The sequence below is a fragment of the Nelumbo nucifera genome, chromosome 4 (assembly GCF_055504915.1).
Source record: "Nelumbo nucifera cultivar China Antique chromosome 4, China Antique-T2T, whole genome shotgun sequence".
In the NCBI taxonomy this organism is placed as follows: Eukaryota; Viridiplantae; Streptophyta; class Magnoliopsida; order Proteales; family Nelumbonaceae; genus Nelumbo; species Nelumbo nucifera.
This window is the reverse complement of record NC_142652.1, coordinates 24,283,483-24,309,163: the sequence shown is the minus strand read 5'-3', so window position 1 is coordinate 24,309,163 and position 25,681 is coordinate 24,283,483. Positions and strand designations below refer to the sequence as shown.

Here is a 25,681-nt window from a genome sequence, read left to right as displayed (position 1 = left end):
ATGACAACTTAACAAGGGGAGCCTAGTCAATAGTTTACAGAGTTCGGATGTTCGACCACCTCGGCATAAAGCCACCTCAGCATAAAATCACCTCGGGATAAAGGCACTTTGGTGCCTAATCCAGTTTGAGGCCTAAGAATCGAAGTGACACATAATCGACTCCAGAAGCTTCCCAGCGGGCTTCGAATGTCATGGGATCACACTGCGTAATGACAGGCCTTATCCTCTCCCTGCCCAGATCGGGTGGCGACGATAAATTTCATTGACTGGCACGTTACCTCCCGACTAAAGCGGAAACGGATCTCATCCACTCATGTCAAAAATCCCGGAACCGTTTTCGCGAGACCCATGATAGCTCAGCTATATAAGGGCATTAGCCCCTCCAGGGTCCAGGTACGCACGATTACTCACATTCAAGCTCTCTAGCACCCATACTAGCTTTCAAACACACCGAGTACTGACTTAAGCATCGGAGCGACCTCACCAGGTCTTCCACCCCGGTCCCTCTGAGCACTATTTTGTAGATTGATCCAGCTTGACATGCAAGTACATACAGGCAGACCTCCAACTAGGAGCTTCCAGATCGTGCATCATCATTGCCAAACAAAAAAAACATAAGCGATGAAAAGCGACAACAATCGAGAGCCAAAAAGCCACCAACAACAGTAGCCGAGAACGAGGAGGTTGTTGTGAAGGGGGCATTGAGAATCATGGTTATGCTAGTTCCACCTGGCACTACTTGACATTAGCTATACTCGGTTCCACTAATTGGTCGGCCCTCCGATCCTATTGTTGGGTGTGGTTTGTGCCATTGACGCTTTGACTTGCCAATTGTGTGTGTGTGTGTGAGAGAGAGAAAGAGGAGAAAGATATTGCACATGTCGAGAGCTTACTTTACACATTGCACCTATTTATTTTGAGGTCATTTTATACACACGAAATGCTTGCACGTGAGACAATTGATATACTCGCACGAGTATATTCCATTTACTAGATGGAGATAACACTAATTTCATAATAATATAATATATATTGGGAAAATTCTAATTAGTATCATGAATTTTGGGGTACCATCAAGTTATTACCTAAACTCAAATGTGTCATTAGCATACCTAAATTTTCAAAAAAGTGTCAAGTTGGTCATTACCGTTAATCGATCGTCAGTTATCTATTGAAAATGTTAAAATTATTCTTTAAAAGAAGACAATATTCATTGTCTTATACATTGAGATTGAACTGGTTGAGGTGTTTGGGATTCTAGATTAATGAAGTCATTGTCTTATACCTTTAGATTTGAAACACATTATTGTTTAGTTATTTCTTTGCTTCCAATCATTGTTTCACTTTATTATATTTCATATTTTTTTCTTTCTTTTTTTTTCTTTGAAGATAACCGGTCTAGTATCAAGGCAGAAGATAATGAATAATGTCTTATTTTGAAGGGTAGTTTTGACATTTTGAATAGATAACTGACGGTCGATTAACAACAAGGATCAATTTAACACTTTTAAAAAATTTAGATATTGCAGTGACACGTTTGAAAGTTTGGATATACAAAGTATGTATTTGGTTCCGTGGGCGTTCATGAATACCCCATTTGTTTGTACATTTTCACTTTAAACATTTATTTATACTTTTTTATTTTAAATGTTTAATGTTTTTTTGTTTGGTTGAACTTCACTTTAAATATTTTTTATTCATTTCAGATTAATTATCACACTAGCATTTAGTTTCAAGAAATGCTAGGGCATCCGGAGAAACAAGAATTTTATATTTTCATAAATGCCCCGTATCAAAGCGTCTCAATTTTCTATCATTTATTTGAATTGTTTCAATAAACGCCAATGCCTATGTGGCGATAATAGCAAGCCTAACCTCACACTACCCTAGTGGAATTTTGCCTAAGTAGTATCCGCTCTCTTTCGTTTTAGCCCGGTTTGAGTGCGGCACCGTGTTCTCCTTTGCTGTGCACGGGCTCTTGCTATCAGAGAGACAACACGTCGAGTGTTCGAGGGTTTAAGGCCAACGCCAAAGCGAGAACCGGCAAAGAAGAACCATCAGCGTAGTCCTCCATGGCTTCCTTATCGAGAAGGCTGTCTCGTTCTTTTATACTCACTGCAAAACCCTCTCAGCATTCAACGAGTTTCTGCACAAATATTGCCTCCAATGATGTACCTAACCTGGAAGATTCCAGCCCCGGATTTGACAGAAACTCCTCCTCCTCCTCCTCGCCGTCGTCATCGTCGTCCTCCACGGACTCGAACCAGCGACGACCTGCACAGCAAAGGCCCCTAGAGAACGGCATAGATATTGGGGTTTACAAGGTACATTCATGCGAGAACTATTAGGATTGTTCTCGTGTTGACGTAAGCTCTTTCATTTCCCCGTTTATCCCCTTTTGATTTATTAGCTAGCAGTGTACTCTTTCCAGGCGATTTTGGTTGGGCAGGCAGGGCAGAGCCCGGTTCAGAAGCGGTTGAGTAGCGGTCGGCTTATTACTATGTTCTCTTTGGGGACTGGTGGAATCCGTAACAATCGGAGGCCATTCGAGGATGAGGACCCGAGGCAATACGCCGATCGCTGTGCTGTTCAATGGCACAGAGTTGCCGTCCACCCTGAGAGATTGGGCCAACTTGTCTTTAAGCACGTTAAACCTGGGTGAGAGACATTCAGTTCCTTAGTTTTTAATCGACTGGGTTTATTGTAAGCATCTATCCAAGTGTTGTTCGATGTTCGTTTGCTTATCTTCCATAAAACAGAATGCATTTTGCCCTATTTTTAATTGATTTGCTTAGTTGCCCTAGCATACATTAATTACCTAAGCTAAGCTGTGTTTATATTCACTGTCACCATGCATTTTTGGATGTTTTTATTTCTGTTTCAGCTGAGGAAGCAACTTTGGAATGTTTTTTTTTTTTTAAATCTAAATTTGACTTAATTCACTTCATGATGCAAGGAATAGTTCTACTATGTTTTGAGTAATGCTTATTTTCTATTATCTTCTATCTCATGCAGATGTACTTCATTTATAGTCCTGGCAGCTAATATTTCAGAGTTAGTGCAATAATTGCCAAAGAAGACAACTGACGCGAACTTGTTATTATATATATAATCAATCCAAGTTCATGTGTACTCTCTATTGAGTTGTCGACAACCCTTAACAAAAGTTTCTGACACCTGTACTCTCTATGGATTTGGCCATGATGCATAATATATGCTTCCTATCTTCTTGGTTTGAAGAGTAATTCTGTTTATATGCTCCAATTATAGACCTTTTGAATGGAATTAGGCTCTAGAGTCATATTGGACATTTGTCATACTTTTACTCCTTAGCCCTAGCATTGGTTTTTTTTTTTTTTTTTTTTAATCAATGCTTTAATTGGTTCCTTCAATGGCACAGAGTTGCCGTCCACCCTGAGAGATTGGGCCGACTTGTCTTTAAGCACGTTAAACCTGGGTGAGAGACATTTAGTTCCTTAGTTTTTAATCGACTGGGTTTATTGTAAGCATCTATCCAAGTGTTGTTCGATGTTCGTTTGCTTATCTTCCATAAAACAGAATGCATTTTGCCCTATTTTTAATTGATTTGCTTAGTTGCCCTAGCATACATTAATTATCTAAGCTAAGCTGTGTTTATATTCACTGTCACCATGCATTTTTGGATGTTTTTATTTCTGTTTCAGCTGAGGAAGCAACTTTGGAATGCTTTTTTTTTTTTAAATCTAAATTTGACTTAATTCACTTCATGATGCAAGGAATAGTTCTACTATGTTTTGAGTAATGCTTATCTTCTATTATCTTCTATCTCATGCAGATGTACTTCATTTATAGTCCTGGCAGCTAATATTTCAGAGTTAGTGCAATAATTGCCAAAGAAGACAACTGACGCGAACTTGTTATTATATATATAATCAATCCAAGTTCATGTGTACTCTCTATTGAGTTGTCGAAAACCCTTAACAAAAGTTTCTGACACCTGTACTCTCTATGGATTTGGCCGTAATGCATAATATATGCTTCCTATCTTCTTGGTTTGAAGAGTAATTCTGTTTATATGCTCCAATTATAAACCTTTTGAATGGAATTAGGCTCTAGAGTCATATTGGACATTTGTCATACTTTTACTCCTTAGCCCTAGCATTGATTTTTTTTTTTTTAATTAATGCTTTAATTGGTTCCTACATTGTTCTTATGGTCTATGGTTTTGTAGGTCTATATTATATTTGGAGGGGAACTTGGAGACCAAAATCTTTAGTGATCCACTAACTGGAATTGTTAGGCGAATAAGAGAGATAGCGATTCGTCAAGATGGTATAGATGCCACTCTCTTCTGTTTAGTGTTTTTTGTTGACCCAGGTTGCTTGAATTTTGTTCTCTAGTTTCCTTTTGACATTTGGTTTGATGTGATACATACTAGCTTTTCTCTGCTATTTTCATTTTGCACACTGTACAGCTCTTGAATATTCTGTAAGATGTTTATTCAGATTTCAAAATCCCAGGTTGGACTGGATGTAGCCTTGGCCAAGTGTAGTTCATGGGCCAATCTTAGGCAGTTAGGCCTTAGTTCAATCAATTAGGACCCGAATTGTAAAGTAGAAAAAGGTCTTGACTTTCTTAAATAATGAAGTGGATTGAACATGTGTCAAACCAACACTCTTTTTGTTATTTTCTTTTTTTTTTGTGGGATGAGGAATAGAAGCCAGTTTAGTCATAGAGAAGGGATAGCATCACAATAGAGAGTGAGCAGGACTTGGATGAAAAAGACGAGGGAGCAGACCCTGCTGACCAATATGAACTGCAAGGGGAGAAATGACCAACTACATATCTCCAATTTTCCATTCCATATTCTGCACTATTGGAAAAACCATCTGTCACCAAATTATTTAATCCAACATTCAGTGAAGCGGGTTTTATAGCCGGAGCCAATAGTAGTTGCCTAGCTGGTAGAGTGGCTTATAAATAACTACTCTTTATGCTTTAATAGTAAGCTTGCACGTGCTTTGTACGTGGTACCAGATGATGATAATGATAGTAATAATGAATCCAAAAATCTCTATAAATACGTATTTTTATTTTTTGTTTTTATATATTTTTTGCTTTTTATTATTAATCAGATACATATTGCAAAATCCAAATCTGATTACATAAACACCTATATATGATAATCGGATCGATTTGTGAAGTCTCAAGTATCTTTTATTTTCTGTTCATTTATAAAAAAATGTAAGATTTAAATAGAGGGAATTGAATGAGGTGAAAAGTAGTAGTTCAACTTGCAATTTAAACCTCACAATTAAATATATGCTAAATTCAAAAATGAGTATTTTAGTTAAGAGAAAGTTACAGAATCTTATTTATATTTTTAAAAGTAGTGTAAATATAGAATTATAGATGTGTTCAATTTTTTTTTTTCTATATTTTCTTAATATTTCTGTGTAAAAATAATTCCGATATGTCACGCTTACTTTTTGTTTAATATGATAATTGATTAATGTTATACATGTGCCTGAATGTTTTTTTGCAACATTTATGTATTTTTATATTTTATTAATTTTTATTTATTTACTTATGACATTAAATGTTAATACATTTGACCCAAATGTTGAACTATTTATCTTTTCCAAATAGTAAAATAATTTCATTTTTGGTCAGTTCTAAAGTATGCATTTCATTTTCATTATCAATAAAAATAATTTTTTTTGTTACACTTATTTTTTAATTTGATTAATAAAGGTATCATAAACGCATCCAGTTTTTTTTCTACACTTTTGTAAATTTCTATATTTATTTATATTTCAAAAATTTTATTACCTAACTATGACTTCATAGGTTTATCAATTTAATTCGAATGGTTGGATTGATTAACCATCACTTGGATAAATAATGTTTTTGTTTTTTAGCCAATTTTAAAATATATGCGTTTATATTGTTAAAAATATTGACATAGATCTAATTAGTAAATTTATTGGTGAAAAATAACTCAAATATAGGATTTAATAGAAAATGGGAGTTAATGCCTTTAAGTATAAGGCTTAATGAAAGGAGATTAAATGAGGTTGAATGTAATAACTGAAGTTACATATTCAACCCTTACATTAGAGATGTAATAAATAGACAAATATGGGCATTTTAGTAGCCATTAAAAGTTGGCATTAAATATGTAATAAAATGACTTTCATACCCTTTATCAAACAAAGAAATAGATGGCAATTTTGGTCCAAAAAACTTTCACTCTGCATCCACACTTTTATATATAGTATAGATATTTTTTTTTCTTTTGTTCATTTATCAGAAGAATGTAAGATTTAAATATAGAGAATTGAATGGCGTGAAAAGTAGTAGTTCAATTTACAATTTAAACCTTACAATTAAATGGGGATTAAATTCAAAAATGAGTATTTTATTCAATGTTTTAAAAATCAGACCAGATCGAATAGTTGAACTGTTTTGGCTGGGGAACTGGTCAGGTCACTAGTTTTGTTTTGGCTCTGAACCGCTATTTTACAAAAAAAAATTGTTGAAATGGTTAGAGAATTGCTGATCCAATTAGTTTAATCGTTAAAATGTTTGACCCAATTAACGGTTCTTGGGTTGCTTTGAAACTAATTCCAATTTTTTATTTATTTTAAAAATAGAAATTATAAAATAAAAAATGATAAAAGAAACTTTTATATATCAAAATCTTGCTCGATTATTCTCAATGGCTAAAATTAGTTAGGGTTTTTAGTTATTCCATTTTGATTTTGAGTTTTCTCATTCTTGTGATTCTTTTTAAGTTGAAACATAAAAATAATTGCAACTTCAGTGAAGAAATTGAAAAATTGATGCAAGAGATGAGAGATCAAACACTGATCTTATATTAAAATATAGGATACACCAATAAATCAAATGATCTGGGATTTAAGAGATATTTGAGAGATGAGAGAGATGTAAGAAGAGGGCAAGTAGTGTCGTGGTGATGGTTGAACCACTGACTAAGAAACTGGAAGCCAAAGCGTTCCGTTTTTGGGTCGGTTTTTAATAAAAGTGTAAATATAGAATTATAGATATGCTCAATTTTTTCTATATTTGTTTTATATTTGTGTAAAAATAATTCCGATATGTCACACATGCTTTTTGTTTAATATGATAATTAATTAATATTATAGATGTGCCTGAATTTTTTTTTGCAACATTTATGTATTTTTATTATTTATTTATGACATTAAATGTTAATACATTTGACCCAAAGGTTGAACTTTTGATATTTGCTAAATAGTAAAATGATTTCAATTTTGGTCAGTTCTAAAGTATGTATTTCATTTTCATTATCAATAAAAATAATTCTTTTTGTTACACATTTTTTTTAATTTGATTAATAAAATTATCATAAATGTGTGTTTTTTTTTACATTTTGTAATTTTCTATATTTATTTATATTTTAAAAATTTTATTATCTAACTATGACTTCATAGGTTTATCAATTTGATTCCAATGGCTGAATTGCTTAGCCATCACTTGGATAAAAAATGTTGTTGTTTTTATATTGTTAAAAATATTGAGATAGATTTAATTACTACCATTTATTGGTGAAAAATAACTTAAATATAGGATTTAATAAGAGAAAATGAGAGTTAATACTTTTAAGTATAAGACTTAATGAGGGGGGATTAAACAGGGTGGAAAGTAATAATTGAAATTATATTTTCAACCCTTACAATTAGAGATGGATTAACCGGTTCAATGCACAAATATGGCCATTATAGTAGCTATTAAAGCTATAATAAAATGACTTTTATACCCCTTCTCAAACAAAGAAATAGAGGGTAATTTTAGTCCAAAAAAGTTTCACACTACATTCACATTTTTATATATAGTACATATTAACTTTCACTGTGTTGTAATAGAACTGGACAAAGTTTTATGCGATGAAACTTACAAGTCTGACACTACTGAGTACCTTTTTTTTTTTTTTAATGAATACACTACCGAATACCTTGTACATTTTCAAGGGTTGTTATAATGATGGGTATGTTTTCTATATTTCTAATGTTTTCAAATTATTTTACTATTAAGATATTTTATTTTATGTATTCAATTTGACAGAAAATAATGTTCAAAGCTATTTTGTCATGACCATATTCAGACATAATAATGTCTTGATATTAACAGCAATAGGACTGTTACATGCAAGGAAGATCATTTATGATTGGTTTATGGGTCTGTACTGTTATAATGCTGCTTAGAAGCTATAGTAGCCATATAAAACCATTTTATAATTATCTAGTTGCGGTTATGGTTCAATTTACAAGTTATGAAATTTAGATTCCTTTTATCCTTCTTTGTTTTTCCATGAGAAAAAGTGTCTAATTTGGCTACATAACACATTAATTCATGGTTCGTGTGGGTTTTATGAAATAGGTAATTATGTTTAAAATCTTTGAACCAAGCAGCACTATATGGCTTTTAGACATCCACCAGCATTCTATTGCTTGTTATTATTTATTTAGGAGATCCTCACTAAAAATCAAATGCTTTTTTGTTTTATTTTTCCCCTTATTTTTGTACTTTAATTTTATTTAATTAATCATTTATCTATTTGGTTTTTGGACAACATATAATCACTAACCAAGATTCATTTCTAATAACAGGGAGAAAGAATATAAATAAGCATTATTTTTTTTAATTTTTGTTCATAATTAATAAAATTTTGAACACAAATGGGATTTTTGTTAGATTCTTGCTTTAGCAATAAGGAAAACTAACTGTTATTCTGTAGTTGCGTGGTGAACAAAGGAGGCATGCAAGTTAATTGAGGGTATAGTTTAATTTTGGAATTTACTTGTGAGTTCAATATGTTGCAGGTCGTTTTCTATTTCTCAGCAAGGATGGTGATGCCACGCAACCAACACAAAAAGAATTGAGAAGTGTTGGCTATTACTGAAAGGATATTTGGAGAATGAGGCAGTGGTTCAGACTTCAGAGATTGAAAATGACAATCGTTAAAGCTCAGAAATGAAGATGACAAACTAACAATTAGCAATACACTGAAAATGAAGGCATGAAACAATGCTTACATGCTTGCATTTGACTGGAAAAGTGTTAACATGAAGGATTAGATGAATTCATTGTTTAATTCCTTTAAGAGGTCTTCGTATTGTCTTTCTATAGCGTGCACTATTTTTACCTCATTGGAAATTGGGAAGAAAGAAGATACGATTTGGCTATGGCTCAAGTCTTGTCTTCCAAATTAAGTCATTGTGGGGAACCTCCTAATCCAAAACGAACATGCTTTTTAGACAAATTATTTTTGTATAATCACTTGTCTATCTCATTTTCTATATGATTTGGTTTGGCCGCAGTTCCAACTTCCAACATTCTGGGTGTCAAACTGTGCAAGTGACCAGAGCTCAACTACTAGAATTGCATTTAATAGAAAGATCATGTGTTTGTTCCTGTTACATTATATCAAGGATGATCTATCTCTTGATTAAGACCTGCCCATCGTTGCCCAAATCACAACCACAAAGCAAGATATAGAAGGTCACAAGATGCAAATTTGTATATGGGATATCAGCAATTGAACCAGAGCATCTCTAGTCTCTACCCCGGTTATTGACGTTTAAATGTGGTTAGGCGTTAATATATATATATATATATATATATATATTATCTTTTCGGTAACTCCAAGATGATAAGATTATTATATACTTGTATATAAGAAGTATCCTATTCATACTTTTTGAACCTTAGTCTCATTTCCAAATCAAATTTGGGCCTCAAGTATTCTGAATGGATCCAATCCATTAGCAGCATGATTTGTTTTGTTGTATCACTAACATACAACATGATTCTCATCATACATCTTAAACATCATGTAATTTCACACTCAGGTGGTTATATATATAAGGATCGTTCCTTTTTTTTGATTTTGAGAAGATGGGAAATTAGTTAATGGGATTTTGGTTCCCATTTGATCAAGATATTTATGTTTTTTTTAGATTTATGTGGGATATATGGAATATTTGTTTGTTTTTTCTGGTATCACGTCGGTAATTATTTGGATGAAACAAAATTATCCCTTTTAATAATAGCCTTTTATAGCTAAAAGCCTAAAACCTTCATTGTATTATTTACCTGAAAAATAAAACAACATAAATAAATGCATTTATTCCGATAAATAACTTCTCAAAGAGCAAATGGGGCCACAACTTAATGATATTTCAGTAGTTTATATGATATAAGATGATTTTGTAAGAAGAATAAGCAAACAAATTTACGTTTTTATTGTTTTTGGAGAGGATAGTAAAAGATTACGAGGGCTTGGAGGGATGTAGTCAAGAAGAAACATAAGAGGGGTTTTGGACTTTTGGTAAGGGCACATTTGTAAATCCGTGTTGCCCGGTTTGATTAGGAAGCTTCCACGTCTCGCTGACACGCAGAGAGCTAGGGTTTTACGATAAGAGCTGGTACAGCATGTAACTGCAATTTGAATGGGGTCGAATGCACTATGATTATGAATTCTTTAAGTCAGGTACCCCGTGCCGACTTGCACTCGTAAAGGTCGTAACAGAAGAGGAGGAGAAGACTAAGGACTGACCTAGGGTTGGTTTGATCGTGTGAGTTGAGAGTTGAGACTGGATAAGAACAACTTCAACACAGCTCCGACAAAAGGGTTGGGCCGGTTGGTGTTTCTTCCTCTTCCTCTTATCTGTAAGACAAAGCTGGGTTTTTCGTCCCCGCTCCCTTTCGTCTTCCTCTTTCTTTTTTGTTCTATAAAATGAGAATAGGGTAACTCTGTTCTTCCCTTCATATTCTTCCTCTGTTCTCTATGATCAAAACAGGGGCTTTGCTTGCCTTATCTTCTTTATTTTTCTAGTACGAAAAGCAGCATCCGGATTTCCTCGATAGTTGGGTAGAAGAAAGTTTGTTTTCTGATTGCAAAGTAAGCTAATTTACTTATTAATTCATGAATGTATTCGAAATGCTCCTGTGCATGTACTTTGCTTGTTAAAGTTCTGCATTGAACTAAAAAGTAAAAGTACCAACTTACTTTTACATTTCCATGGAACAAAATGACCTAGCAAAGGTCTGGACTTTCAGCAATATCAGTCTAGTAATATCGGATGTGCCTTATGCTCACAATATCCACTCAACTACTGGGTGTCGTAAAAGTTATGATAGGTGTTCTTGCTTTTGTAGAATTGTATCCACAATAGAATTTGCTTTTGTAGACTTGTATCTACAACAAGATGATCAACTTGTTTGCATGATGTTCTTGCCATGAAAACTTGAGGGGAATCGCCGGAGGTAACCGCCGATTTTTGAGGGTAATCAGTTTAAGAGGGGCCACCGCCCATTTAAGGGCGGCTGTCAAAATAACCTAGGGGAGAGGGTAGACAAGATGCGAGCAGTTCACACTTTCTGCAATGGCCAGCTCAAGGGAAGATCTCTGTTAAAGCGAACTCCAGATCCTTCTTTCTGGATCTGGATAGTGAAAGCACGACGGAGAGATCGGTCTTCCTACAATCTTGCCTGGTAGGAAGTTTCAATTGGAAAGGATTCGAGCTAGAGGGTATTCGAAAGTGGTCTTCAAGAGTCTGGAACTGCTCGCAGGGGGTCAATGTGAGATGTCTTGGCAGTGAGAGATGGGTGTTCTTCCTACCCTCAAAGGAAGAAGCTCGGAGAGTTCTAAATACGGGTTCGAGGTGTTTCAAAGGAGCCTTGCTACATCTTGAACCTTAGTTGGAATCGATGGGAGTTTTGTTTAGTGGAAGAAAGAAGAGGTTCCAGACCATTTTTGGGTTAGAGTATTTGGATTTCCTTTACATTTGTGGAGCAACGAAATTGGTAGGATCATTAGCGATCTCTGTGGTAGTTTTCTGGAAGTAGACGATTCAAAGAAGTATAGGGAGTCCTTTGAATGTATGCGGTTGAAGGTTCGTCGGGTGGGTTTACCCCCTCATTCGGCTAACATAGTGTAGGCGAAGTGATGTACACAGTCATGATTTGGTCGAAGATCAAATCAGAAAGAATGGTGGTTTTGACGAATTATAATGATGCTATTCCAATCGGCAAGGATTTCATCTCTCGAGTGTTAGCCAGTGTGTTGGCTGAAGGAGAGTTTTGGTCGGCAATGGAGACTACCGAGAAAGGAGGGTTGGTGATCTTCCCCAAAGCTCACTCCGACGACCACCTTGCGAGTCCACAATCTGTCAGAGGTCAGGAGGAAGAAGGTTGGAAGAAAGTGGAGAATAGGAAAAGAAGAAGATAACTGCCACAGAAAAAATCAATAAGATTTTTTTTCTTTAACAAAAAGAAAAAGAATCAAAAGATAAATTAGAAGAAAATACACATTTATTTATTTATTTTTTGGGGTGGGGTTTGGTGTTTCCAATATTCGTGATTTTGTTTTTGTAAACAAAAGCAGCTGCCTATCAATCAAAAAGGCAACTTCCACGGTTTTGTTTTTCCATTTCGCATCAGTCTTTATATTGGATTTACGAGATTCTCCGAGAATGTCAAACCATATAATAAATTTCCTTTTCATAGATATTAGAATAAGTTGTCATTTTGATCATTTCACTGAAATTTATGTTCTTATTTTCTTTTAGATTCTGGAACCTGATGGATTGTTCTTTATTTGTTCTGATTGTAGCATTGTTTTTATATGTTTAGAAAAACAATACTGTAGGGGCTCGAAAGCACAAATGCTTGTCCTTAGATCACTAGTCTACCAACTTAGCTACAAGACTGCGTTAGCAATTTGGCTACATTTTTTTTTTATGCCTTTTGTTGTTTACAGGTTATGATAATTGTGATTTTTTAATGCCTACAGCTTGAAACACCTTAAGGCCTATGCTTAGTCTCTGTAGACCTAACCACTTCACTTTCACCTTTAGCTCTTAAAACCTTGGGTACAACCATATTTTATTTATGCTTATGCATCAAACCTCATAGTGCCTTTAGCTACCATGTAGGAAAGAATATTTTTTGTGGTGTACCAATAAAAATGTATATTGTTGTGCCATATGTTTGTTTCTGTTGATTTTTAGCAAGTCCTTCAAGGAGCTCTGGAGACTGAACAGTTTCTTGATGAAAGCATCTGTTTTCCTTGTAATGCTATGCATTATTTTAGCTTGCTGTTCTAACATTTTATACATGTTATCATAGTATTGACTAATGCCTAGTTATCAGCATGCTTACAGTTCTTCTGGTTCATAATGTTTTAGATATGCAGTGGATCTGACCAGGATTGTTTCATTTCTTCTGCAGCAAAAATTATTTGGGTGTGTTAATCAGTTTGTGAAAGGGAGCTGAACAATGTCAAGTGGGCCTGGATTAGAGTCTCTTGTGGATCGTATGTGAACTCTCACTAATCTCTTCTATTTCTAGCTTAAACTCTTAACATTCATTTCATATCTGGTGGTAATGGGCTATCCATCAATAGAGGGATGAGTAGGATATTTGCACCCGATGTTTATATTTATGCCTGCCAAATCCAGATCAAATGTGGAAGAGGGGAGTTTTCCACTTTGCACCACTTTTTCAGATTTTGTTGTTTGGCTGCAAAATAGGGCTGAGTAGAACCCTAAAACAGTGGCTTGGTTTTCCCTGAAAAAGGTAAATTGTGTTTGTATTACTATATCAAAAGTGTAAAGCCATATACAATTCACCCATGTATAATAAGATGCTATACCATGGCAGCCAGACAATAGGCATCCACATAAGACATAATATCTTACATGATTTTATAGATATGGCATATACCATGTATAAGAAACAAATAACTAGGAATAGGGTACTTCCCTGAACTGTTTGTAGATGAAGGTCAAAGAGGACACCTTGCCAGCTAGTTTCAACCAAACAGTCTTCACAAAAAGGCATTGATGTTGAAAACCTTTGCATTTCTTTGTGGCTTAACTTCCTTGCATGCAACCCTTCAAAGGCTTCCTTGAAAGTTACTGGGAACCACCTTCTAGTGCCAATCATATTGAGGAAATGGGTCCATAGGGAGAGTTTTGTGCATCTCTTGCACCTCAAAATGTATGGACAGGTTTGATAAAAATATCTGCCCTGTCACGAGGTTGTCCATTGACAGACATTTGAAAGCTTTTTTTTTGGGGGGGGGGCATTTAGTCATTCAAAACCCACTGGTTTAAGGGGTGTGTGGTCCTTTTACATTTTGGTCCTCCAAATCCAAATAGAGAACAAAGGGTGGGAGAGAACCTAGAGTTTATGTAGATTAAGTTGAAGGAATGATGCTGTGGTTGCAAATGGTATATAAATGATTGGTTTTCATGTTTTATGAAGAAATAGACATGTGAAAATAGTGGGGGTTGAAGCTCAAAGAGTTTTTAGAGGGTCCAATTGGGATAGGATCTTAGAATATGTAATTGTTGAGGCCATTTGTAAGGAAGGTGGTGAGGGCAGCCATCTCTGAAATCTACAAGGCACCAGACCTGATAGGTTCACTTTGGTCTTATATCATGAATGTTGGGAGGTGATCCTTTGGGATCTGATGAATGCAGTTAAGGAATTTTATAGTAGAGGAGGATTATTTAAGGGATAAATCTGACACTGATTTCCTAGATCTCTAGGATTTGGGGTGCCTCATACCCAATCATTGCTGCTCAGTTATTTTGATGAGTAGGATCATTACCAATGTCTAATACCAAGGGAAGCATTGGAGATTGCAGTTTCCCAACTTTAAGGTACTTTTGTGAAGGAAAACGAATCTTAGTGTTAAGTTGACTGTTTTTATGTATTGTTGGTTCGAATGATAAGTGTACATGTTAGTTAGTATTGGGTTTTAAGCTGTTAGGTACTGGGCCTTTGTTATTGGGCCTAAGTCTGTTTAGTGTTTTAAGCAGTCTGGGTGTCCCATCACTAATCAGGGGCATTCCAGACATTTCATGTAACACTATATTGTAATCTACTATAAATAATAGTACTATCGATTGGGTTACTCAGTTCGACATTCTCAACACTTGTTTGCCTTCACCTCTCTTCTACTACTTCAGCTATAACCTTTCAGCAAACATGGTATCAGAGCATTGAGCGATCTTCTGGTTACAACCGACGCCAACTCTTCTCTCTTGCTTTCTTTCTCTCTCTCTTTTTTTTTTTTATCCTGGTTGCTGCGGAGAAACCCTAGGGTTGTCGTAGAAGAAAACAAGGTTCGAACTTAGGGTTTCCCTTGGTTGTAGGGCACAAGGGAAGTAAGACCCAGAAGTTGATGTCCTACTAGACTGCTTCTAGTAGTTAGTAGCCATTCGGCTACTAAGAGAGGTCTATAAAGGACAAACCTAGGTTGAGGACTGATTTCAGCAGTCCTAGTATTGGTCGTAGGGGTGAGCACTCTCTACAGTAGCAGAAGTCGAAGCTCAAGAGAAGTTTGCATAGTGCAGTGGTGGAGAGCTCTCAGTTTCAGGTCGGTTACTAGCTCACAGAATTCTTCTTGCTGCTGTAATTGGTCCACTTCAGAACTGTGACCACTTCGGCAAGTCTTAAACAGTGTTATCTACACAAAGTCTGCAACCAAGATGTCTTCAATATCCGGAGAGGTCTCTTCTAGGGATAACAGACCTGGTGGGAGGTCTTCAAATCTGGAGAACCCGAATCTGCACAGCTTGCAGATTACAAGTGTGTTGCTGGATGAATACAACTTCAGGGAGTGATCCGTTTCTACAATGCTTTTTATTACTTCCCGTGAACTCACAGGTTATTTAGATGGGAAGAAGAAGGAACCCGAAGTTGGCAGTGTGGCACAAGGAGAATGCCACAATTATGTCCTGGCTGCTTGCTTCTATGACTCCATGAGTTGCTAGGACTGTTCAACACTTTCCCACAACAGCTAAGATTTGGGAAAAAGTGTCAAAAACCTATGGACAAAAGAAAAACAATGCTAGAATTTACAGGTTGAACCAAGACATTGCTGCTTTAAGGCAAGGGGATATGACAGTTGCAACATATTTTGCAACTCTGGAAGGACTGTGGGAAGAACTTGATCATCACTTGATTCTGGATTGGGAGAATGCCAGGGACAAGGAGAGACATGATAAGCAGATTGAAGAGAGCAGAGCCTTTAAGTTCTTGGCTGGCCTGGACCTAGTGTATGAGGGAATAAGGTCACAAATTCTTGGAAGAGATGAAATGCCCGAGTTACATCATGTTTATTATCTGGTACGGAATGAAGAGGTCAGGAGAAAGGAGATGCAAGTTGACACTCAGATGCAACCAACTGAACAATTTGTAGAACATTCAACCCTGATTTCTACAAATCAAAAGGGGAACAAATATCCAGACAAAAGGCATCTTAAGTGCACTCATTGTGGAGGTGAAAGACATGTAAAAGAAAAGTGTTGGGTCCTGTATCCTCACCTGAAGCCACCTGCATTGAGAAAAGACAAGAAGCAACAGAAGGGTCAAGCGGCATGTGGGAACCTTGTCACTAGTAACAATGGTGATAGCTCACAGAGTATACCAACAATGGCTTGTTCTTCCATGGGGCAGGTTGCTAATTCCTCTGGAGCCGGTACCTTGGGCTTCACTGCTGGTGAGGTAGAGGTCCTTAGCCGGGCTTTAGCCCGTCTAAGGAATAACTCTTTTGCTTCCACCTCTTTTGCCAGATCAGGTATAGTCTCTGCTTTTAGTGCAACTAGTCCTCCTATTGACTCTACTTCTTGGGTTATTGATTCCGGTGCAACTGACCACATGACACATATGTCCTCCTTATTCTCTTCATATCACTTGTTGTCCGGTCAGGATAAGATGAGAGTTGTTGACGGGTCTTTCGCCACCATCTATGGAAAAGGGGTGGTTGACCTAAGCAAGGACCTCTCTCTTAAATCAGTTCTGCATGTTCCTAGTCTTATCTCAAATATTTTGTCTGTTTCAAAACTTACCAAAAATTTGAACTGTAGCATAACCTTTTTTCCTACTCATTGTGTCTTTCAGGACAGATTGACGAGGAGAACGATTGGGAGTGGTCATGAGTATGGAGGCCTCTACTATTTTGATGTAGACATCGGTTCAGCCTTACAAGCATCTGCTGCTAATGGTCCGGAGAATGTGGAGTCAATAGCTAGGTTGCATCTATGGCATGCTAGGCTAGGTCATTTACCTTTTTCTTCATTGGAAGTGTTGTTTCCCGAATCGTTGAAGGGCATTTCAAGTCAGAGTTTAGTCTGTGAAGTATGTCAACTGTCAAAACAATGTAGAACTATTTATCCAATTTCCAGTAATGAAATTCAAGCTCATTTTGATTTGGTTCATTCAGATGTTTGGGGCCCTTCACCTATTGTTTCTATTGATGGCTTTCGTTACTTTATCAGTTTTATTGACCATTGTTCTTGATGCACATGGATCTACCTGTTAAAAGGACGAGATGAAGTGCCACAGATAACCATGGCATTTTGCAAAATGATTGAAACACAATTTGACAAGAAGATTAAGCAATTCTGGTCAGATAATGCTGCTGAATATTTTGAAAAATTCTTGAACTTGTTCATGGAAGATGTTGGCATGCTACATCAATCATCTTGTGCTAATACCCCTCAATAGAATGGGGTTGCTGAGCGCAAGAATAGACATCTATTGGAGACAACTCGAGCCTTACTATTCCAGCACAAGGTTCCCAAGCACTACTGGTCTCAAGCAGTTCTTACTGCATCATATCTGATATATCGGATGCCATCTAAGGTGTTGGGTATGAAAACCCCTTTCTCTGTTCTGTGTCCTACCCTTCCAGACTTTCCTCTTCCTCCTAGGGTCTTTGGTTGTGTATGTTTTATACATGTAAAGGATCCAAAGAAGACCAAGCTGGATCCTAGGGCTACGAAAGGAATTTTTTTGGGGTACTCCCCTACACAAAAGGGTTACAAGTGTTATGATCCTGTCACCAAGAGAAAGTATGTCACCAGAGATGTGGTCTTTTTTGAGTCTCAACCCTACTTTCAGTCTTCCCAGAATCCTCTTCAGGGGGAGACTAGTGGGATGGAAGAGGATTCTTATTCTCCCTTCTTTTTTGTTCCTCTATCTGCCTCGGGCCTTCCGTTCTCTCCTTCTACTCCTCCTAGTTGTGGCATCCCGAGTGAACCTAGTGAGGCTCCCATTGTGGTTGACCTCTCCTCATACTGCAGATGTTCCTGAGGGCTCTAGTAGGCAACATAAATATATAAGAGTCACCTACAATAGAAGAAAAAAGGGCCCTCAAACTCATGACAGCAACCAGTTGGACTCAGATCAATCTGTCTTCGCAATCCAAGGTAATCCCAACACACATACTTCTGATTTGGATCTTCCTATTGCTCTTCGTAAGTCTATCCGTTCTTGTACTACTCGGCACCCCATTGCTGATTTTGTTTCTTGCTCACGTTTATCTCCATCCTATCACTCCTTTGTGTCTGCTCTTTCCTCTGTACATGTTCCTTCTAGGTACTCAGAGGTTGTGTCTGACCCAAGGTGGAAAGAAGCTATGAATGAAGAGATGAAAGCTTTAATGAAAGCAAGGACTTGGGAATTAGTGGATCTGTCAGAAGGGAAGAGCACTGTCGGGTGCAAGTGGGTGTTCACTGTAAAGCATAGGGAGGACGGGTCCATTGAAAGGTACAAGACTCGGCTTGTGGCAAAGGGGTTTACTCAAAAAGAAGGGATTGACTACAAAGAAACCTTTGCTCTAGTAGCAAAGCTCAACACAATTCGGGTTTTATTGTCATTAGCAACAAATTTTTCATGGGAACTCCATCAGCTGGATGTGAAGAATGCCTTCCTAAATGGTGATCGTCATGAAGTGGTATTTTTGAACCCTCCACCAGGCTACGACTTTGATAGAAAGGTGTGTAAACTGAGGAAAGCATTATATGGCCTAAAGTAGTCTCCTCGTGCATGGTTTGAGAGGCTTTGTGGGGCCATGAAGAAAGTGGGGTACACTCAAAGTGGTGCAGACCATACCTTGTTCATAAGGAGACAGGATAGCAAACTTACAACACTCATTGTTTATGTGGATGATATGGTGATTACTGGGAATGGCCTCGAAGAGATCAAAAGACTAAAGGAGTTTTTAGCTTCTGAATTTGAGATCAAAGACTTGGGTCATTTGAGATATTTTCTTGGGATTGAAGTTGCTAGGTCAAGAGAGGGGATCTATATATGTCAGCGGAAGTATGTACTTGACCTCCTAGAAGAGACAAACATGGTAGGGTGTAGACCAGCAGATACTCCAATAGAACTGAACCATGGTCTACAGGAATCAGTAGGGGAGGACTACTATGATAAAGAGAGATACCAAAAATTGATAGGGAAGCTGATATATCTATCTCTCACCCGACCAGATATTGCTTAAGCTGTGCATGTTGTCAGTCAGTTCATGCACTCTCCAAAGATCCCTCATATGAGAGCAGTTGAAAGGATTCCCAGGTACTTGAAGACTTGCCCAGGAAAGGGAATTCTGTTCAGAAAACACAATAAAATTGAAATTGAAGCTTATATTGATGCAGATTGGGCCGGTTCTGCTGGGGACAGAAAATCAACTTCAGGATATTGTACATTTGTTGGGGGGAACCTGGTCACATGGCGGAGTAAGAAGCAGAATGTGGTTGCTAGATCAAGTGCGGAGGCTGAATATCGAGCTATGGCTCATGGTGTTGCTGAACTTCTGTGGCTTAGGACCCTTCTTGGTGAGCTTGGCATAAAAGCTGAGGGTCCTCTCAGGCTGTACTGTGACAACAAGGCTGCCATCAACATTGCAAATAACCCAGTGCAACATGACAGGACGAAACATATTGAGATTGATTGACATTTTGTTTGAGAGAGAATAGTCTCGGGAGAACTCTGCATTCCTTATACTCCATCCGAGATGCAGATTGCAAATGTGCTGACTAAAGGGTTGGCTGCAACAAAATTCTTGGACCTTCTTGGCAAGCTAAACATGACTGACATCCATGCTTAGCTTGAGGGGGAGTGTTAAGTTGACTGTTTTTATGTATTGTTGGTTCGGCTGATAAGTGTACATGTTAGTTAGTATTGGGTTTTAAGCTTTTAGGTACTGGGCCTTTGTTATTGGGCCTAAGTTTGTTTAGTGTTTAAAGCAGTCTGGGTGTCCCATCACTAATCAGGGGCATTCCAGACATTTCATGTAACACTGTATTGTAATCTACTATAAATAATAGTACTGTCGACTGGGTTACTCAGTTCGACATTCTCAACACTTGTTTGCCTTCACCTCTCTTCTACTACTTCAGCTATAACCTTTCAGCAAACACTTAGAATAAATTTTGGTTGCAAGTAAGGCAGCAATGATATTAAAGCTGAAAAGAAGGGGATTTGACCATGTGAATTGGGGCATTCATCTAAGGTGGCTTTTGGGAGTAAATGGATCAGTTAGATGGTCTTTCTTTTGGTAATAGTTCAGGAATTTTTTTGCAATTTAAAGAAAACTGGCATGCTTTGTTGAAATCAGATAGCAGGTCAAAATTACATACAAGAAAACATAATAATAGTGGCTCTAGTAAAGCACTCTGCCACCCAAGTCAGCCCCCAATATAAGTCTACTAGCCACTTCTGGATTCTAAGGGTATAACATAAAATTTTCAATCTGGACATCAAGGGTGTAAAACCAAGGAAATGACTCATCAACATTTAGCTACCCAATTACAACTTTTGAATCCCCTTCCACTTCGAACTCTACGTAATCCAAAGACAGTTAATCCCATACCTTGTAAAACAGAATGCAATTCAAGATAGTTAGAGATAACAAATTCCACTCGTGCCAGTCCTGTAAGAATTTCAGCTGCTTACTGCTGAGTTTATAATATAATTCCAATACCAGAATTTGCCGGGTTAGCAAGGACGGAACCACAATTAAGTTTGATTTTGTAAGATGCTGATAGTTTCTAAACTTCTTGAATGATAGCTCTTGATATGGAAGACAAAGATATTACTTGACATCCTCTCATGATGTCATCAGCAGTAAAAGGGGTGAATGCTTCCCTTGTTTGTATCCAATGAAACTCTTACTATGATCAAATCAACCATTCTCTATAGAGTGTATTTCTTCAAAGTTTTGGTGTTCCTTTCTTCCCATATAATTCAAAAGGCAGTGTCTCTGAGGCACCTCCATAGTATGTTACCTCTCTCTTTCGGTGGCAGTGGCAGGGGGAACTTGGATGGACTTTCCATATCCAACAGGTGTCCACCTAACACCAAATAGTCAGTACTCCCAAATTATAGTGGTTGTGGAGCCGGAGATTAGCAAGTGGTAAATGGTTTCACCATTTGTCTTGAAGAGGATACATCTAGGGTAGACAAGGTGTCAAGGACCACAAGGGTTGTCTTCTCTGAAGCGTCTGTAGGTATATTTATTTTTAAGAGAAACACTTCCTATCAAAAAATAATCTTGATTTTGGGTGTGGTACCCAACCAAATTGCCTTGGATGGAAACACCTGAATATGTGAAAGAGGGAACATGACTTCAAGGATAGAAAGCACAAGAAAAAGGACCCACTCAACAGCTCAGGTTTTTATTAGAACCTCCGTCAAGGTGGAAAACTCCTTGCAATCCAACCACTTCCTTTGCTTCATGATCCCTTAAACCTCTTCTAAAATCTAATTACCCAATTTACAAGAGAAGGAAAACAAGGTGTTAGGGACACAAGAAGCAATCTAAGAGTTTGAATCTAACAATGTGAAGAATATGGGAAGCTGATGAGAAAAAGGAGCATCTCCCTACGAAAGAGTGTTCAGGCAGGGTGACACCCTTTTTCTCCATCCTTTTCTTATTACTAGTGGAAGTTCTTGGTCAACTAAAAGATGATATGAAAAGGGATTTTTAGGGTGGGGAGAACAATGTGCTAGTGGAAGGTGACTGTTTAAGAAATAATCAAGTTGATGCGATCAGCAAAGGATGGGCCACGGACTCTCTGTCATCCCATTGAGGCTACTTAGCATCTACAAGATGAGCTCATCTATATAGATAGCCTAGAACTTGAAGCTAAACCTAACCAAGTAACCACCTATGTTCACCTCTCTCTCTCTCTCTCTCACGCTCTCTCTTCAGTAGATTACAATAATTCAATCTTTTTTTATCATTAACTCTGAAAAGAAATAATTCAATCTATTTCTATGTTTATATCAACTTCATCTTTTCTAATTGGGGTTTTTAGCCATGAAAAACTGTCATCTATAGTTATAACTCTTCAAAACCTTAGTTATACACTTGTACCACTCCAAACAGAAAGTCCCCTCTCAAATCATCCCACTTCCATCCTTTGGTCAGTCACTTTCCTTCAATATCTATAGTTTCTCGTTTAAACCCTGCTTTACATTTGTAATTATTTGCTTTTTATTCAAGTCCTGCACTGGTGATATTGGGGCTTTGTTTGACGAAATTCTCCCTCCTTCCAACATCATGATATTTGAAAACAATCTCAATTGTCATAAACTGTAGACTTCACCAGAACTTGTATAACCATCTCCTAAACTATTGCTCCTGCCATCTCTCTGAACCCTGTTTGTGTTTTGACCATCATGACTGGCTTGAGCCATATCTAATACCTATTTTAGTATTACCAAAAAAGCTAATTTAAGGAATTTTTTTATTGCTGGTAAAATCTACTAGTCGCACCATTTATTCACCTTGGTGTTCCTTTATGCAGAACAAATATCAGTTATAACAAATGATGGGCGCAATATAGTGGTAAGTTTTAGGATACAATCACCAGAAAGTGGTGAATTATGTACTGGAAATGTTACATTCGTATTGATCTTTTGTTTTTGTTTTTGTTTTTTTTTTGTCCTTTCACTCAGGGAGTGTTAAAAGGTTTTGATCAAGCTACAAATATTATCCTTGACGAATCTCATGAACGGGTTTACTCCACAACGGTTTGTACACTTGTCCTTGATTTAACTTTTATCCTTATGAATACCTTGAATGATGTTTTTTGGTGCCTTCTTTATCTATTATTTTTGCAAGAAGGCATTTTGTTGTTTCTTGTTAAGGCCTACCAATATATTATGCAGAATGACTAAGAAAATGTCCTCATAACCTGTCACCATCATCTGAAACACAACTTGAATCTTTATTAAGTAGTTTTTCAGAATAAGAAAAGTGATTTCTCACCCGCAACATGATTTAAAACTTATTAACTTGGCTATTTCTTGCTCTAATGTGCTGAGAGTATGGGAATCCAAGTTGACAGATCTTAAGTGCTGTTGCCATCTTTTATTTTACAAAATAACTAAATGATGGGACCTTGAGGTTAGTGTTTTAAGACTTGGACCAGACAAAAATCTGGAATGCTTGCTGCCGGTGGCATGGTTTGACTGTTGGATCAAGTCTTACAACTTGCATTTTATTCAGAATTTATACGTGTTTGATCAATATGTATCCATTAAAAGAAAAATAAATAACCACAAGGGACATAATGGGTTAATGGTAGAAAGCTAACAAATGCATCTAAGAGGTTTCAAGTTCAAATATTCTTATACTCATTTTAAAGTTTCTAGCCATTTTATGATCCGGGGCCGGTTGTGGAAAACCGGTTGGATTGTTCTAACCTGACTAGGTTTCAACAGTTCTGTTGGGTTTTGACAGGTACCACCAGTTTCTCAGAAAAAAAATGAGAACTGGGACTTTTAAAAACCAGAATGCCTTCTGGTTCCCAGGTTGACCAGTCCGAGTCTTAACAACATTGCTTGAGGTGGCTGTTAGTGTACAAAATATGTTAATTCTGCCTTTTTTGTTTGCACTTATTATGGCACTTTACATGAATTACCAAATTAAGAAGACAATGCATAGTTATCTTTCTCCATTTTTCTTTCAGATTGTCTTTGAGTTCAGAATTGTTCTTTACTAGCTCAAATTCGTATTTTATCCCATTTTGCAGGAGGGCGTTCAGCAACTTGTATTGGGCTTATACATCATAAGGGGTGATAACATGTAAGACTTCTTAATGGTCATTTTTTGATGGTTTGGATATTTGTTAACCATGCATTATCTTACGTATTCGTGCATGTTCCCTCTCTTTGACTTGTAATAGAAGTATCGTGGGGGAACTAGACGAAGAGCTTGATGCAAGTCTAGATCTATCGAAACTGAGAGCACATCCCCTCAAGCCCGTAATCCACTGACAAACAACATGAATATGGAGTTCAATTACATTCTATATTTGATTTATGTAAAAGATGAGACAAGACGCCCAAAGTTTTGTTGTATTAGAGTAGGTTAGATTCTGAAACTCTAGATTGACATTTTGGTTTTCTGCAACATTACTTGATACTTTCTCTGCTTCCACTGTTGTTTTCTTTGAGACAAGATTCAAGGTGAGAAGCAGCTTAAAATGTTGTGTAGCAAGGGTCTAAAAAGCATTCGTCATAATTAAGGAGCAAGTAAACGGCTCCTACCAGTGCCTGATATTAATTGCATTTGTTGATTTTTATCTATTTTTAGTTTATTAACCAAAATTCGATTATAGTGTATTTTGAATATTTACTGCACGTCAAATCAAAATTTCGATCAATCAGGTTAAAGATGTCACATGTTATTTATCCAATGTTTTAAAAGCCGACCCAAAATTGGAATTGCCTCGGCCACCAATTTTCAATCATCCGGTCTGAACAGATCGTTCCATGACATTTTAATTTTTAAGAGAAAATAATTAAAATAAAATTTTGCTCCAAGACAGGTATTGAACTAGTCACTGGTTCGACCGCCTGGACCAGTGGGTCATTAATCAATTCAAGGGTTTTGGTGAAAATAGTGGTTCAGGGGTGAAACAGAACCGATACCTTGATCGGTTATTGGGCTGAAAGGTCCCACTATCCAGGTCGAGGATGGTTTGAAAACCTTGATTGGCTTTTGGGCTGACATTTAATTATGCTGCATTGTTTTATCATTGGTTCAAGTTTCTTGCTTTAAGGTGTAGGAGACCTGTTCACAGGCTGGGTCAGGCCGGGTTTTGTCTCTACATTAACAGAATATGTTCAGGCCCGAGCGTGAGCCTGAGTTTGGTCTGACATTTTAAAAGAAAAGGATTTGTTTTCCTTTTTATTCAATTAAAAATTATTTTATTTATATTAAAAGACCTCAAAACCTAAAAAATAATGAAAGATTTTGTTATTACTTGAAAAAAGAGAAGAAAAATAAAGAAAAATATATATTATATTTATATTTTTTATTATATAATATGTTATCAAATTGGGTTCGGGCTTGGGCCGGGTTTTTTAAGCCTGGCTCAATATTTTAAATCCAAGCCCAAGCTCGTGGGCCTGAAATCTTGTCCAAGCCCGACTTAGATTGGGCTGGGCTGGGTCGGCCATGAACAGTTGTTCAAGTTTGCTTTTTTTTTGTTTGTTTGTTATTTTATTTGGGGGTGGGGGGTTGGGGGTTGGGGGCTTTTGGTGCAGTGTTTCAAACACTTTATGAATGCCAATTTATGAGCCTTAGACTCCAAGATTATTCTCTTTGGGTTTGTAGTTAAAATTTTGGCAAAATTTATGGAGCATGAATTCCACTTTCGAGCAGGTGATAAAACATGTTACAATTGAATTTTTAACATTGTTAAAATCTTTAGTGATAACTACACCTGTAAAACATGAACCAATGAAAAACAAATAACATGTGAACTGATTAAAAATTTAGTTTAACATTCAGCAAATATTAAAAATGAACTATATAAACTTTTCAACGTGGTTTTCAAAACCA

General features: G+C 36.8%; 2 protein-coding genes across 5 annotated transcripts; both read left to right on the top strand.

Annotated features, from left to right (window-relative positions):
* Positions 1-1,880: 1,880 nt before the first annotated feature.
* On the top strand, positions 1,881-9,356 carry LOC104603069 (single-stranded DNA-binding protein, mitochondrial-like). Its single transcript, XM_010267002.3, has 4 exons — positions 1,881-2,324; positions 2,432-2,658; positions 4,211-4,311; positions 8,844-9,356. The coding sequence occupies exons 1-4, from the start codon at positions 2,073-2,075 to the stop codon at positions 8,921-8,923; spliced, it is 660 nt and encodes a 219-aa protein (XP_010265304.1). The 5' UTR covers positions 1,881-2,072; the 3' UTR covers positions 8,924-9,356.
* A 1,073-nt stretch (positions 9,357-10,429) lies between these two features.
* LOC104603070 (sm-like protein LSM8) lies at positions 10,430-24,420 on the top strand. 4 transcript variants are annotated; one of them, XM_010267005.3, is made up of 7 exons: positions 10,431-10,663; positions 10,824-10,924; positions 13,255-13,339; positions 22,635-22,675; positions 22,786-22,860; positions 23,865-23,917; positions 24,018-24,420. In XM_010267005.3, the coding sequence occupies exons 3-7, from the start codon at positions 13,303-13,305 to the stop codon at positions 24,106-24,108; spliced, it is 297 nt and encodes a 98-aa protein (XP_010265307.1). In that variant the 5' UTR covers positions 10,431-10,663; positions 10,824-10,924; positions 13,255-13,302; the 3' UTR covers positions 24,109-24,420. The 4 variants fall into 4 exon arrangements, with proteins under 4 accessions (XP_010265306.1, XP_010265307.1, XP_010265305.1 ...); XM_010267003.3 differs by having other exon boundaries at positions 10,431-10,692; XM_010267004.3 differs by lacking the exon at positions 10,824-10,924 and having other exon boundaries at positions 10,430-10,692.
* Positions 24,421-25,681: the final 1,261 nt, after the last annotated feature.

Excerpts from the sequence above, each read along its gene's own strand:
- LOC104603069 (XM_010267002.3), top strand. The coding sequence starts at position 2,073 with ATGGCTTCCTTATCGAGAAGGCTGTCTCGTTCTTTTATACTCACTGCA. Across the intron at positions 2,325-2,431 it reads TAGATATTGGGGTTTACAAG|GCGATTTTGGTTGGGCAGGC; the intron begins GTACATTCATGC and ends TACTCTTTCCAG. Across the intron at positions 2,659-4,210 it reads TTTAAGCACGTTAAACCTGG|GTCTATATTATATTTGGAGG; the intron begins GTGAGAGACATT and ends ATGGTTTTGTAG.
- LOC104603070 (XM_010267004.3), top strand. The coding sequence starts at position 13,303 with ATGTCAAGTGGGCCTGGATTAGAGTCTCTTGTGGATC. Across the intron at positions 13,340-22,634 it reads ATTAGAGTCTCTTGTGGATC|AACAAATATCAGTTATAACA; the intron begins GTATGTGAACTC and ends TCCTTTATGCAG. Across the intron at positions 23,918-24,017 it reads ATCATAAGGGGTGATAACAT|AAGTATCGTGGGGGAACTAG; the intron begins GTAAGACTTCTT and ends GACTTGTAATAG.